The sequence below is a fragment of the Sminthopsis crassicaudata genome, chromosome 2 (assembly GCF_048593235.1).
Source record: "Sminthopsis crassicaudata isolate SCR6 chromosome 2, ASM4859323v1, whole genome shotgun sequence".
NCBI classification, from domain to species: domain Eukaryota; kingdom Metazoa; phylum Chordata; class Mammalia; order Dasyuromorphia; family Dasyuridae; genus Sminthopsis; species Sminthopsis crassicaudata.
In genome coordinates this window covers 583740174-583754819 of record NC_133618.1, presented here as the reverse complement: position 1 = coordinate 583754819, position 14646 = coordinate 583740174, and the positions used below count along the sequence as shown (strand labels likewise).

At 34.5% G+C, this 14646-nt stretch overlaps 1 protein-coding gene across 1 annotated transcript in view; it reads left to right on the top strand.

Annotated features, from left to right (window-relative positions):
- SORCS1 (sortilin related VPS10 domain containing receptor 1) overlaps positions 1-14646 on the top strand; it is a 726370-nt gene that overhangs the window by 266283 nt on the left and 445441 nt on the right. The window contains 1 exon segment of the mRNA XM_074295531.1: positions 1301-1368. Coding sequence (XP_074151632.1) covers positions 1301-1368 — 68 coding nt within the window.

Genomic DNA, 14646 nt, shown 5'->3' with positions numbered 1-14646 from the left:
GGATCCAGGCCAAGCATCTACTGGAGCAGGAAATGACAAATCACTCCTGTATCTTTCCTAAGAAAACATTATGGACAGTATTGGTATATTATAGTCCACAGTCAAAAAGAGATGGACATAACTCAATGACCAAACCACAATAGATGGTTGGAAAGTGGAAGAAATCAGAGATTTTGAATTTTGAATTGAATATAGACTTCCCTCGAGAGTCCACAGCATATAGAACTCAGCCTATGGGATGGAGAGAAAAGGTTTTGGAAAACTATTCTAGAAACTTTCTTATTGACTTGGCACCACCAAGATTATTATAGGCTAGGGCTGACAGGGTTAGTCAAGGGATGATAAGGCTGGTTGTATGCTCTATGTTTGGAATTGCAATAAAATGAGATAGTGATAGTCTATTGAAGAGTTTACAAATGAGTTTTTAATAGCCATGTCCAAGGAAAGACATTCAGAGCAGGGGATCACTGAGGACACAGGTGGGATTTTAATAAAAATCCTTTGGCTTCTGAATTGGTGTTTTTTGTACTATAAATGCTGATGTGAATTCTGTTCTGAAATTATAATTATAATAACATGTTCTGGGAACAAGGTATTGGCTTGTATGTGACAGCAATTTCTATTTCATGGTTAACAGATAAAAAGTGGTATATTCTAATCAGATTGTAAACCTCTTATGGGCAAGAACCAAGGTTTATATTTCTATAGCAGACTGCTAAACCCTCCCTTTTTGCTTATAAAATAAATAGATGAATGACTAAAATGGCATCAGGCATAGTGAGATTAAAAAAAAGGAAATTAACTAAATTGAGTTTGCTAGTATCTTTAGAATGAGTTGTAAGAAAGCATGCTTGCAAGGGTACTTTCTTCATTCTTATTTGAAATAGGTGAAGAGGTAAACAAATCTAAGTCCAGGAGAAAAGATTTGTAGTTGTTTCTTTAATAGAGTAATGTCCACAATTTTTTAAGCTTTAATGAGATAACTCAAGATTGGTCCAGGCGGTAGGCTTACTCAACTAGCTGAAAATGCTCAGAGTTAATATTTATCATAAAATCAATCAATCAATCAATCCATTGATCAAAGCATTAGGTAGCCACTTAAAGTAGGGGGAAAGTTTTGAGTAGTTCAGCTCATGTCCTAGCCAACATTTCCCATGTCAGTTTAGGCAGAAAGCCTTAACAATTCATTCAATTATGTTAAGCTCCCATTAAAGGAATCCTAAGCCTTCCCATGGGCCATTTCAGTTCTATGAGATTGTAATTGTTTGAGACTAACCATGATTTCTTCTTTTGCCTTCAGGTGATTCTAATTCTGACAAAGCTCTATGACTATAACCTAGGGAGCATCACAGAGAGCTCACTTTGGAGGTAAGTAGATAAATTGAGCTAATAATTACTGCGTTACTTAAACATGAACATTCTAGCTATATCTCTTTTATTGAATTTAATTACATTCTCTTCCATTCCCTTTTACATTGGGGAAGTTTCACCATGAATTCCTTTTATTTCTTTAAGATATTTCAAATTGTCATATATCTTGAATAGGGGAAGAATTAGAACTTATGTGTGTTTGAAGACAGCATTGTTGTCATGTTGTATTTTCTTGATTTTAATCAGACTCATACTTCAAAATCTTCTATATAGTATTTTCCTTTTATTTCCCATGATTCTAAGTTTCCAATAGATCCTGACTGGTGAAACAAACACCATTAAATCACCTTTACAGAGAAGTTCACCTGCATTTTTGGGTCTACTAAATAAATAAATGAATTGCACACAAAAACTTAGATAAAACAAAATAGGTTGTCTGTTAAATTTCTTTGTGAACATTGATCAAATTTCTTTTCAACTGATTGCTTAATTTCCTTTATAATCAGAGTCTAAAAATTGGGAAGAAAAAAAGAATTAGAAGGGACTCTAGAGGTTCTAAATATAAGTGAAGCATGGATTCTTTCAATGGAAAGGCTAATAAATAATCATATGCAATCTTTTCCCGAAAATCTCCAATGGCAGCCATCAAACCACATTGTCATTCAGCTTTATGTCTGGCCACATTCCTCTTGTGCAAAATAGCTTTCATGGAGTAAAATAAATGCCATATCTTGAATTAAAGAATATGGGTTTGATTTATGCTCTGTTTCTTACTACTACTTATTACATATGATGTTTGGTATGTCACTATATCTCTCTAGGGAGAATTCCTAACTTAATAAATGAAAAAAATTACACTAGATTTCTTTTAGTTCTAAATTATATGATCTATGTTGGCGTGACTGAACAGAGAAAATGTGGGACTTTAAGCTACGTATTCTCATCCATTTTTGCTAGAAGGTTTTGGGAATATTGAATTTGTAGGGCCAACTTCTCCATCAAGGAAGTTGGCAAACAAGGAAATTATACATGCTAATTAGTGTATATGTAGCATCTCAGTGAGGTTTTTAGAAATAGGCAGATCAGTGCAGAAATCTTTTTTAGTCCCTCTTTTGAATGGGTCTGACACTATGTGAATAGGGTAAATAATGGGAGAACAACACTATTATTTAAATGCATTGTCACAGCATTTTTCCTAAATTGAGCTATGTTTCCTTGATGGACACCAAAAATCAAACTCCTATAAAAATGAAAAAAGAATCCAACCTTTTTTTTTTAATCAATGTTCTTGGCCACATAGAAGCCAGTGTGTTGGAAAATGAAAAGATAAGCTGCTCTGTTTCAATGTGTCAGTCTCTTATGGCAGTCATTCTCTTTCTTCCCGAAGGAATGAAAAAAAAATTAGTCTGAAATCTCAAATTAAGCCCGTTATTCTCTGAAGGCACACCATGACAGTTTTCCCCACTTAGGAAAGAGTGCTCATTTAAAATATGTAAAAGGCAATAAATGAAAAAAAAAATGCATATCCCAAATGCTAATCCCAAAATTGTTTGTTTTCTGTAGTAGGATCCCAAAATGATATTTTGAGTGTAGATTTTACTAAAGGTGAGATATTTTATAAAGTGAATTTATAGATTTTAATCTATAGATTCCTTTTTTTTTAATACTCCGTCAATCCACCTGTCTTCAAACAACTGCTTATCATTATGCATAATGTAAGTAGGGACAAAGCAGCATTGAATTATCAATTTTGAATGGGATCTTTGAGATTATTTAACACAAATCCTTACTTTGCATATGGGGAAAGTGAGTCACAAGTGAATTTCCTAGTGTAATATACAAAATAAATAGTGAAAGTTGAAGTTGTGCCCAAGTTTTCAGGAGCACCTTGCCTCCTCAGGTCTCATGGAAGAGTTGCTCAGAACTGAACTATTACTTTGATTATATCATAAAGTATTTTGTAAAGGGAAGGAAGAAGAAATAAAAGAATGAAGAGTGTTATAAAAATCCAGGGAAGAAAGAAAATATAGGAGAAAGGGGGGGTGCTCAGTAGCATCAGATGTTGATAGAAGGTCACATGGGACAGAAAAATTATGCCACTGGATTTGGAAATTGGATTTTTAGTGACCTTGGAAAGAGAAGACTATGTTAAATGATAATGTAAGAAGTCAAATTGCAAAATAATTAAATAAATGGAGTTATGAGAAAGTGGAGATTGTAAGTTTAGACACCTTTTTCTAGGAGGCTATGAAAGAGAAAATTTATAGGATAGCTTTGAAAGGAGAGTAAGATTGATTTTTTTTTCCTTTAGAAATGGATAGGCTTCTAAGCAAAAAAGAAAAATCAAATGAATTAGCTTTTCCTCTCTGAATTTTCAGTTACCTAATTTCAAAGAATCAAATTCTTGGAAAGAGTAGGGAAGTATAAGATGACGAGAGTATTTGCATGGTTAGCATTTGCAAGAAGGTTTATATCTCTCTAGTTAGTCTTCTGACACTTTTAGTCCCACTGCTACAGCCCTTTAGCAGGCAGGGCCTTATTGCCAACTGCCTTGGTTATTCAAAAGCCTTTCTAAAAATCTTCTTGACTTCACTCTTTCCTTCCTCTAAAATCATCTTCACATTGCTGCTAGATTTAATTTTTTAGTACATAGATAAATCATGTCACTGCAGTGTTCCTCAGGTTCTCTGTGTCTGACATTCAAAGCCCTTCACAATTGACACGTCTACCTGTCTAATCTTGTCTAATATATTTTTCCTTTGTATATTCTATGATTCAAACTATAATGAATTGTCACTCCTAAAGATTTCTTTCACTTTTCTCTTTCTCTGTTCATGTTGTTCCCTATCATTACAAATGACACTTTTGAAAATAATTTCACCTTCAATTTGCCTCATTTTCCCAGCCAGTAACTCATGGCTCATTTGTCCAGCAATGTTGTTTGTAGTTGACTGAAACTCTCTCAACAGAAGATATATGACTTTTCTTAGTTGGGGAATGTTTAACAAACATGTATACTTAAAAAATGTAATAAAGCTTATTTTGCTTTTAAGTAGTATTCTGAAAGCACTACAGCATGATAAACAATGTAAACTACTACATCACATCTCAAAATTCAGAGCTATTTTAAGTGAGATATTTAAGAAGATGCAGTCTATTCTAACAGGATAGATATCATTAAAGAAAGCAAAAAGTTGTATTGACAAAGTGACAGCACACACATACACATACACACAATATATTTACTTTTAATGAAATTTCTAATTCTAACGATATAAACTCAATCTATCAAAAATGACTTAGTTAACTTAATAAAAATGTTTTATCAGTTACTCTAAAGGTAACAAATAGATAAACTTATCTACAAAGAGAAATGGAGCAGATTACAAATCTTCTTTTCCCAAGATCTTATTTCATTTTCTTCACATCAATGGTAATTAATATTAACATATCATTATAAAAGTTTCCTCTCCCATATTTCTTTATTTTCACTTTGAAATTCTTTCCCTCTCTCCCTTTATTCCTTTTACCACCTATTTAGAAGACAAGAAATATGAAATCCATTATATTGGGGCTTTAGGCCCCAATGGATTGTAAAGTTCTGGATGACACATCAAAATGTCCCCTACTCAATTAATGAGCTTCCTTTTAGTATGGAGTCTGACATTGATTAGGCCTTAATCAGACAGCATGTTGTTGACACTGTTTTGTTTGTATTGTCATTTGGGATTCAGAACAGGAAAATTGGAGGGAGAAAATAAAGATAATCTGACATAGACCAATTAGCTGAGATTTTTTTACCTGTACTCAGAGATAACTTCCTCATCACAAAGTGGCTTAAGCTCTGAAACTTGGTAGAAAATGGTAGTTTGACTATATTGAAGCAAGATAAGCTTAAAGGTTGAGATAAATAAAATGTCAAAATCCAAATACACTATCTCTGAGAAGAAATATATTCATCTTCCTTCTCTTCCTTCTTTCTGGGCTGTACCAGGGTAATCAGAACTGTGCTGCTCCGTGCTTAGCTAGTGAGAAAGCCCTGAGCAATTCTTTAAGGGGATTGGAATTGTACTGTCTTAAAGGCACAGAGACTTCCATTGCCCTCCAGCCTAAACAGATGTTTCTCTCTTAGAATTTAATACTCTTTTCATAACCACATAAATAAAGTCTTTATTAGGACTTGCCCAAATGCTTGTGCCTTCACTCCTTCCTCTAAATCTCTGAAAGCACCCTTTTGGGAGAATGTAGCATAATATTAGAATATGGAGCCTAGAAGTCAAGATTGCATTTTTTTTGGTCTACTCTGGGTCTGGTTAATTTTGGGAAGGGCTTTTGCTCATGTTTGGGTATTTCAGAATAGGAAAATAATCCAGATTTTCTCCCAAAGATTTTATAACCATTATGTGCTTTGAGATCCTATAATATATAGAACAATCTGTGGGTTGAGTAACATTCTCTCTGCATCCTAGACAGCAGCCAGATGTTCATGATGTCCCTGACAGAGGGAAGCTGCCTTCTATGTATTTAACAGGACTCACACCTTGGCTTGACAGTACCATAGGTGATTCTTTCTTTTTTTCCCTGTTGCAGAGAGATGCAGAGTGAGAAAAGGAGGTGGGGGTCGGGGGTTGGTGATAGAAGATGAAGGAGAGTTTGTACATGCTTCCAAGGACACTACAATAAAAACTGAGTGCTCAGTAACTCTAAAAATAGGTATGCTTTAGAGAAGAATGTTTGCCCTGGGAAAACATATCCCAAAACATGGAGTGGCTTATATATATATATATACTATAATGTTCTTTCTTTCAGACTATTCCACAAGGAGTATAACCATTATGCTCATAACTTGTAAGCTTCCCGAATACAGGAACCTCCTCATAGGAGGTTGCAGAATTTCTTCTATCACTAACCAATCTTTGTTGAATTTATTTGCTACATTTTTACAGTTGAGGAAACTGAGACTAAGAAAGTTAAGTGATATGCTTAGGATTATATAGCAAATGTCTGAGGCTGAATTTGAACTCAGGTCTTCCTAAGTCCAGGTTCCCTATTCATGTCTACTATGCTTCCTAGTACTTCTTTTACATACATACATACATAAATATGTATATAAATACATAGTTATGCATGAATGCATGTTTGTATGTATATGTGTGTATGTGGAGATAGGCAGATAGATAGGATAGGATAGATAAACTTATTAAGTCTACTGGCATTCCTGGAAAGGATAATGGTAATAATAATGAATACAAAAGCTCACAATTATATGATAGATTAACATTAATGTAAAGTTGTTTCCTAGAAAAACTCTGAAGAAGGGAGTTTTCTTATTCTTTTTTGAGTATTCTTATTTTTGAGGTAAAGATTGAGGTTCAGTGACTTAGGATCAATCATCCTGATTTAGAGGAAGAATTTTAAAAGTCATCTTTTTCAACCTCTATTTTTAAATTAGGTTTTAGTTTTATTCTGAACTTAAACATTTAAAAAAAAATAGGCATTTACTTACACATAACAAAACAGAAAAAAGAGGACTATACAGGTTACTGTAGTGTACAGTTTGTTTTTCTTTTTATTAATATAATAGTTCATATATATAAATTATTGTATATATATTTGTATTTGTAGTATATATATGAAGCATATATATATATATGTATATATGCATATGTGTATATGTATATAGTAGTTTTCATATTTTTTTTTACCTTATCTGGCTTTCCTTCTGATCTTTTTCTCCTATCATTAAAAAGAAAAGTTTCCAAAGTGATACCTCCTCTTTTTTTTCCTTCTCTTCTTTTTTGTTTCCCTACCTCTCCTTGCCTCTTTCCTCACCTTAGGGAAAAAAGAAATGAAAAGCAAAACTATTATAACAAATATACAGTTCAGCAAAACTAATCCTCATATTTGTGTGATATCTTGTTCTCATTTTTATGCCTTAAATACATCACATTTTTTGTCAAGAGGTCAAGCCCTATGGAATCATAGCCAAAATCCCTAGTTTTTTGTAGATGATGAGGATAAGGCTGCTCATAGACTTATGTGACTGTCTAGCTGACTTCAAAAGTCTCTTCATCCCCCTCCCTGGTTATTACTTCTCTAGAGAAAAAAGAAGGGAACAAATATTTATTAAGTGCTTAAAATGTGCCAAGAACAGCTAGTTGGCTCAAAAGATAGAGTGCTAGTCCTGCAGTCTGGAGGACCTGAGTTCTAATTCCACCTCAAACACTTACTAGTGTGATCCTGAGCAAGACCTTTAATCTTATTTGTTTCAGTTCCTCAAGAATCTGTAAAATAAACTGAGAAAAGAAGTGGTAAACTGTTCCAGTATTCTTGCCAAGAAAGACTTCAAAATGGAGTCACACCTGAAATGACTCAGTAATAATAACAACAAATGAGCTAAGCACTTTACAAATAGCATTTCATTTGATACTGTACAACAACATTGGGTGATAGGTGTTCCTATTCCTATTTTATAGTAGAGGGAACTGAGAATAATGAGATTAAATGACTTTGTTCATGCTTATGACTTAGTAATTGCCCAAGGTAAATTTGAACTTCTGTTCCTGAGCCCAGGGTCATTCATTACTCTATTTGCTCGACTTAACTGTCTGTAATATTTATATACACATGTCATATGTGTATGTATTTGTATATGGGTATCTATACATACACACAATAGATAGATAGATAGATAGATAGATAGATAGATAGATAGATAGATAGAGATAGAGATAGAAATATACTCATCTATATTCTTTGTTCTTTCCCTATTAAAATACAAACTCAGTCTTGTATCTATAGTGTCTAGCAGACTCTGGTATATAGTAAGAACTTAGTAAATGCTTGTAAAGTAACTGACCCTTAGTAAGTGTAAAAATGCTTTTTCATTCACTTATTCCCATTAAGTGCATCTATCAGATAGAAGTCAACTGGTCCAGGCCTCTTATTTTGAGGAAACTAAGGACCAAAGGGATTAAAGGACTTGCCTAAAATTACACATCATACATGGCAAAGTCAGAATATGAACCCATATTATTTAGCCTTAATATCAGTGCTCTTTCCACTTAATCACAGAAAGAAACCTTTCCACAAACTACTTTTCTAAGCATATCTGAATGTTCACTTCATCAGCAAGCATCTATTAAGTGTCTACTCTGAGGCAATGTGTCAAGTTCTGGAGTACACAGAAAAAACTATTAAGTCCCTGTTCTAAAAGAATCTACACTCTATTGAAGTTAAAGCCTCAGAAAGTTACACATTACACTCTGACCTGTGATCTAAATGCCAGAGAATTGGGCTAATTACCACAAGCTGAACATTTCCTGTGGAAAGAGTCATGTACTAGATATGGTGGTTCAATTAACACAAATAAAAGGAATACAGTAACATAAAACACTGGGAGTATAGCTAGTGCTAGTGTGTAGTGTGAAGTTAGCAGAATCTGGTAGAGTTAATCAGAGTAGGTTTTGTTAAGGCAGAGCTAGATGAATCCTGGGTTCCAGGTTGCTGTGGCACTTAGCAATTTTGTTTAACTTAAATGCATTTTCTTTGCCCAACTCATGCAATTGCTCATTTCATTATTATGAGTTCTTTAAGAAATTTTAAGCACTGGACAGTATCATGGTGGGGATATGGGGAAGGGGGGAACAGAAGAAGCCCTCCAATTTGCCTGGGTTTCTCAGCTGCTACTGAGCCTGCTTCATATGTCTTGATATCCATGCCCTGAAAGTCTAAGAAGAGGAGGAAAGATATGATCAGAGAGAGGTGGTGATGGTTGAAAACTATATCAAACCTTCTGCTTAGGTGACCCAGGAAGTACTCTTCTCATTTAATAATTTATTAAGTTCCCAATGAATCTTTGACACTGGTTAGTACAGCTATGGTCAGCTTCTACTTGGAGCTTTTGCATCACATCCTCTCTATAAATCCTTCTGTGTTAATCTTTGGTGACACTAATTGAGGTCTAAACTGAAGTTGGGAACCAAAGCCCTCTAAAACTATCTGCCATTTCTGACCCTGTTGTATTTCTTTTCTTGGGATCTAAAAAATTTCAATAGTGTCTATACTTTGCTACTTATTCTTTTATCCAAAGTGCATGTTGAGTCCAGATACTGGAGAAATAGAAGTTATTATTTCCTTTCTATGTGGAATTAATAAATCTGAGGGTTACCTCACCTATTCACTCTCAATATCAGGAGATTTTAGACTCTGACTCATCTCTTTAATTTTGGGGAATACTAAATCGCCTTGTTTGTTTTGCCTCCGTGAATCCCTTACTCTGGAAACTCATTTATATTAAGCTGGAAGACTTGTTCTTTAGCATGAAGGCAGAGGATTAAATGATTTTTCTGAGATGTCTTCAGTGGATGCAATTTCCTGAACAATTTTGCTTAACCACTTCTGCCTTCCTTCCCCCACCCCACCCTCTGAGAGTCAAACATCACTAACATCTTTTTTTTTTCATTATCTTCCTCACTTATTTTTCTAGCATAGTTTTAGGACAATCTGAGTTCTCTCTAGTCAGAAATGAAATTCTCAGCATAATTTTCTTGGAAATTTATTTCAAACACATGGAATTCTTTCTCCTAAACTTAGAGATACTGAGGGGCTCGTGTGGACATTGTGCAAAGAGACATGAGGTTATGTCTTACATCATGTGAGGTAAGATAGAAGAACAAGAGAAATAGAATAAAGTGGGGCAATAAGTTTCTACTGTATTGAGCAAAATGGTGCTTCATCATAGCAGGCCAGAATATTAGTGAGCTCTAATCAAAGTGTAGGACTACTCAGATCAGTGGTAAATTTTCTCTTGACCAAGAATTAAGGAAAATTATGACTTGCTTTTCTAGAGATTCTTTCTGTCTTAAACAATAAGATTCATATTTAACCCAAAGTTTTTTTTAATATATCAGTTATATTTGCTTATTTGCTATTTTGATTAGTATTTCAAAATAGTTTACCCTAGCTATAAAATAATGAATAGCCATAACTTCTTTTGATTCAGTTATTTTATTATCTGAGAACAGGAACTGAGGAAAAGAATGATGGACAGTCATTAGTATAGGTTTTTATATAAAGAAAGACATTTGAATTTCATTTAAATGGTAGAATTCTATCCAACCAACAATAAATAATCAATACTATCTTTAATACCACTTCCCCTTATACTATAATGAAAAAAGAACAGGACCATAAGCTCAAGATCTTCAGAAATAACAATATCTCCAGACCAGCTTCGCTATCATCCAAGGGTGCAATTCTTGTAGAGAAAGGTTAGTCTATTCTTTCCATCTTTGAAACTGTCCATCAACTTGGTAGTCAAGCAGCTTAGATGAAGCAACATGGAATCCTGAAAAAGAGAAAGAGAATATCTATCAATAAGTCAAACCTCCACTGTCATCTTAATTTCCACTTTTCCTCAAACCATAATGGATATTTGCCAGGACCCTGATCTCAGGAACCCTGAAAAATACCAGAAATCCTTCCCCTCACGCCACTAGTCCTGCTTTTAGCCTTCTTCATATGGTTATTATTAAGAGCAAAGTCTTTGGAGAAATAACCTGCCAGCCTTGCTACTCCAACACCAATTGCTGACTGTCACCCATAGGTTATCTCAAGAGCCAGTGAAATGATCCCATCTCCCAGAACACTATTCTTTCTTCCAATCTAGCTTCCATAGCCATTGACCATTGTAGCAGCTCCTGGAGAGAAATGGACAGCCATCCCCACCAAGTGTCATTTATAGATAGGGGAACTTAGCTAAAGTAAATGGGCAACCTGAATGGAACTGGAGAAAAATCATAAAATCAAACTACTTTGTTCCACTAAAACTGTAGGCTAGCTAATCTGAACCAAGCCTTCCCTGCAGTATAGAAATTCTTTAATACATCATTAAGCAACATACTTTTACATTCATCACAGTGATTATTCCAACCTTTTTGTCCCTCTTCAAAACTCTCTTAAGAGCTTTCTTCCAGAACCTCACCTTCCTCCAATACTTCACATTTGGACTATTGCAATTGTTTTCTGGTCAATCTTCCTGCCTCAAGTCTTTATCCTTTTAAATCTGACCTCTATTTAGCTGACAAAGTGATTTCCCTAAATTCTCCCATATGAATATGTCTCCCTATTTACCTCCATGATTAAATATGACATTTGTTTAACTTTTAAGTTATTTTTCCCACAGCATATTCCTTCCCTTTTCAGTCTTTTGTATTTTCTTTCCCTCCACCTTCTTTATGATTAAACAACTTTGACTTTCTCACTATTCCTCTCACACGACATCCATCTTACTCTTTTTTTACTGGCTGATTTTCATGCAGGGAGCAGAAATTGTCTTTTGCTATTTCTTGTATCCCATTTAGCATCTAACACTCTTTTGGGCATATAACAGGAAATTAATAAATACTTATTGACTCATTCTCTGCAGACATAGAATCAAGGGTGTTAACCAGGGAACAGGAACTTTCCAGTGAAAGGAGGATAGCATTGTGTGGACCCTGATAATAGTTTCCACATTCTAAGGATAGGAACTAATGATTACATCATCCTTTAATTTGAAATTTTACAAAAGGTACACTTCCATCTCTTGAAATCCAAAATTCAGCTCAAGCCCCATTTTTGACATGAGAGCTTTGTAGATCTATTCAATTGCCTTTTCCCTCCCGCCCCAAAATATTATATTCACTTTCTATACATTTTATATTTTATTTTTGAACCTACTGTTTTCCTCCAGAAATAGAAGGTATATTATTCTAGTCCCAATACCAGACACAGCATCTATCACAGAATAAACAAACACACACATAATAAATAAGTATATTTGTATGCATATGCATATGCATACAAATATACTTATTTATTATGTGTGTGTTTGTCTACACACATATGTATGTGTATATGTCTGTTTATACATGCATACTTATGGATATATTTTTACTCATACAAATACACATACACAAGTACAATTCCAGTCATCATGGACACAAATTCAAAGAAGGAAACAATCCCCTCTTCCACAGAGCTTATGTTCTAGTGAAGGAAACAAGTACATATATAAAATAGAATTTATATATAAAATTATATGTAGTTGAATTGAATTGACTAAATCCTTTAAAACTCACTGTCCTTCATAAATTTTCCCTCAGATGTATGATAATGCATTATTTCTTTATTCCATTCATCGTGTCATCTGGACCTTCAATTTCCTCTGTTCTGCTCCTACCCCTTCCCCTTTGAACATTTAACTCAGTGTTAGTCAAAAGAAAAGCAGGGATGAGATAAATGAGAGAATCAATGGTGTGCTCTTTTATTACTTATAAAGGTTTGCTGGTGTAAAGTTTGCTGAGTGAGAAAGCTGACAATGATTGGCCCTAATGAGGTCCAGGGCTATCTATGGATTTCATTTTTCTTATGTCCGCATCTGATCTCATTAAAGGTAAACGAAGGCTAACAGAAGATAATGTGTAAAGATGGCAGTACATGGTCTAATATACTGTCATTTTACATAAAAGAAATAATAAATATTTATTCAAATCATCACATGTAGATTTTCATTAAAAAAATAGGCTACCAGAGCTGCAAAGCATTTATAAATTATAAAATCTATAACTCCTTCCCATTTTACATTTAGAAGTAAGCATTGCAAAAATGCCTTTTCTGACTTTAAGCTTCTGTAAATGCTAGATGTGTCAAGAAGAGTATAAATGAATCCCTATCATGTTCCCCTGTTTCATCTCCTCAGTGGCTGCTCAGGGAATTGGCAAAGTGCTAATGTGATGACTGACTTGTTTGAATTCCTATTCCTTCACCTTTGCTCCTCACATTGTAACAGCAGGAGGGGATAGTTTTAGTTCTGCCTAGATGACTCAACAGACTTCTCTGAAATCAATTCTATAGGCCAAGTCATTTAGCCTCTCTGAGCCTCAGTTGCTTTACCTGTAAAATGAGAAAACTGGAATTAATGGCCTTTAAGTTTCCTTCTGCCCCTAAATCTATGCTCCTTTGAATCAAAGGATGTTATATGAGGTGGAGCAGTGAACAGGGCTGGGCCTGAGTTTCATAGATTGGAATTTTCTTAACCCTCAGCATCCAAGAACAAGGCATATGGAAACGGTCCTACTGAAGAATCCTTGCAAAATCCCTCTTTCCCCTTTTTCCACCCTCCCCCATTATTTCAGGTAAAGTTTCTAAAATACCATTTGTTCATAGATCAAGCTGATGTACTTTTTCTTCCACCTCCCAGTTTCCAAAGGGAAATGGCAGCTGGAAAGTTATTCCTCAGCACGGTATTATTTCTTCCTCCTGCTGGGATGTATTAGCAAGGTCATCACCTGTGCTTTATTGGCTTCAAATAGTCTGTGATTGCAGAGGATTATGACTTTTTAGCTTTCAGAAACAGAAGATGCAATCAATTCATGAAACACAAATGTATTTTTTCCTTCAAAAAATGTGTATTTATTTCTGCCAGCAGATCGGAGGCAGGACTTGAAAGAGTTGTTTGAAAAGAATTTATCTTTGAATGTTCTGTTTCATCACCTCTTTCAGCCAAGAGCATTTGAGCTTGACCAATGTGAACTTGATTCTAAGTTTCTATATTTGAAAATAATAGAATTTTGCTAAAATCCTACTCCCTCACCCCCAACCAACAATTCACCTTAGGAAACAGACAACATAGTCTTTTAACCAAATTCTCTACATCTTTTGAGCTTTTCAAGAACATAAAGCAAAATGACTTACATATTTGTGACTAAATTCTATGTTACATTTCACTAGAAGGAAATTTTGTGTCTTTGAAACCTATAGAAAATATCATGTTAGAGCTATTAAGAAACCAAATCAACAAGTATTAAGTACCTGCTGTGCTCCAGTTACATTTCCAGTCATCATGGACACAAGTTCAAAGAAGGAAACAATCCCCTCTCCCACAGAGCTTATGTTCTAGTAGAGGAAACAAGTACATATAAATATATATACACTATATAAATTTGTTAATAAATACAAACATATAAGCACAGGTAGGTGGCACAGTGCATAGAATGCTGAACCTGGAGTCAGGAAGCGTGATTTCTTTGACAAATCTGCCTTCACACATTTATTACCTATGTGATTCTAAGCCAAGTCACTTTGCCTCAGTCCTTTTCCTAAAATGAGCTGGAGAAGGAAATGTAAACCATTTTTTTGTATCTCTGCCAAGAAAACCTCAAATGAAGTCATAAAGAGTCATACATGATTAAAAACAATTAAACAGCAAATTATATGCAAAATAATGAGGTA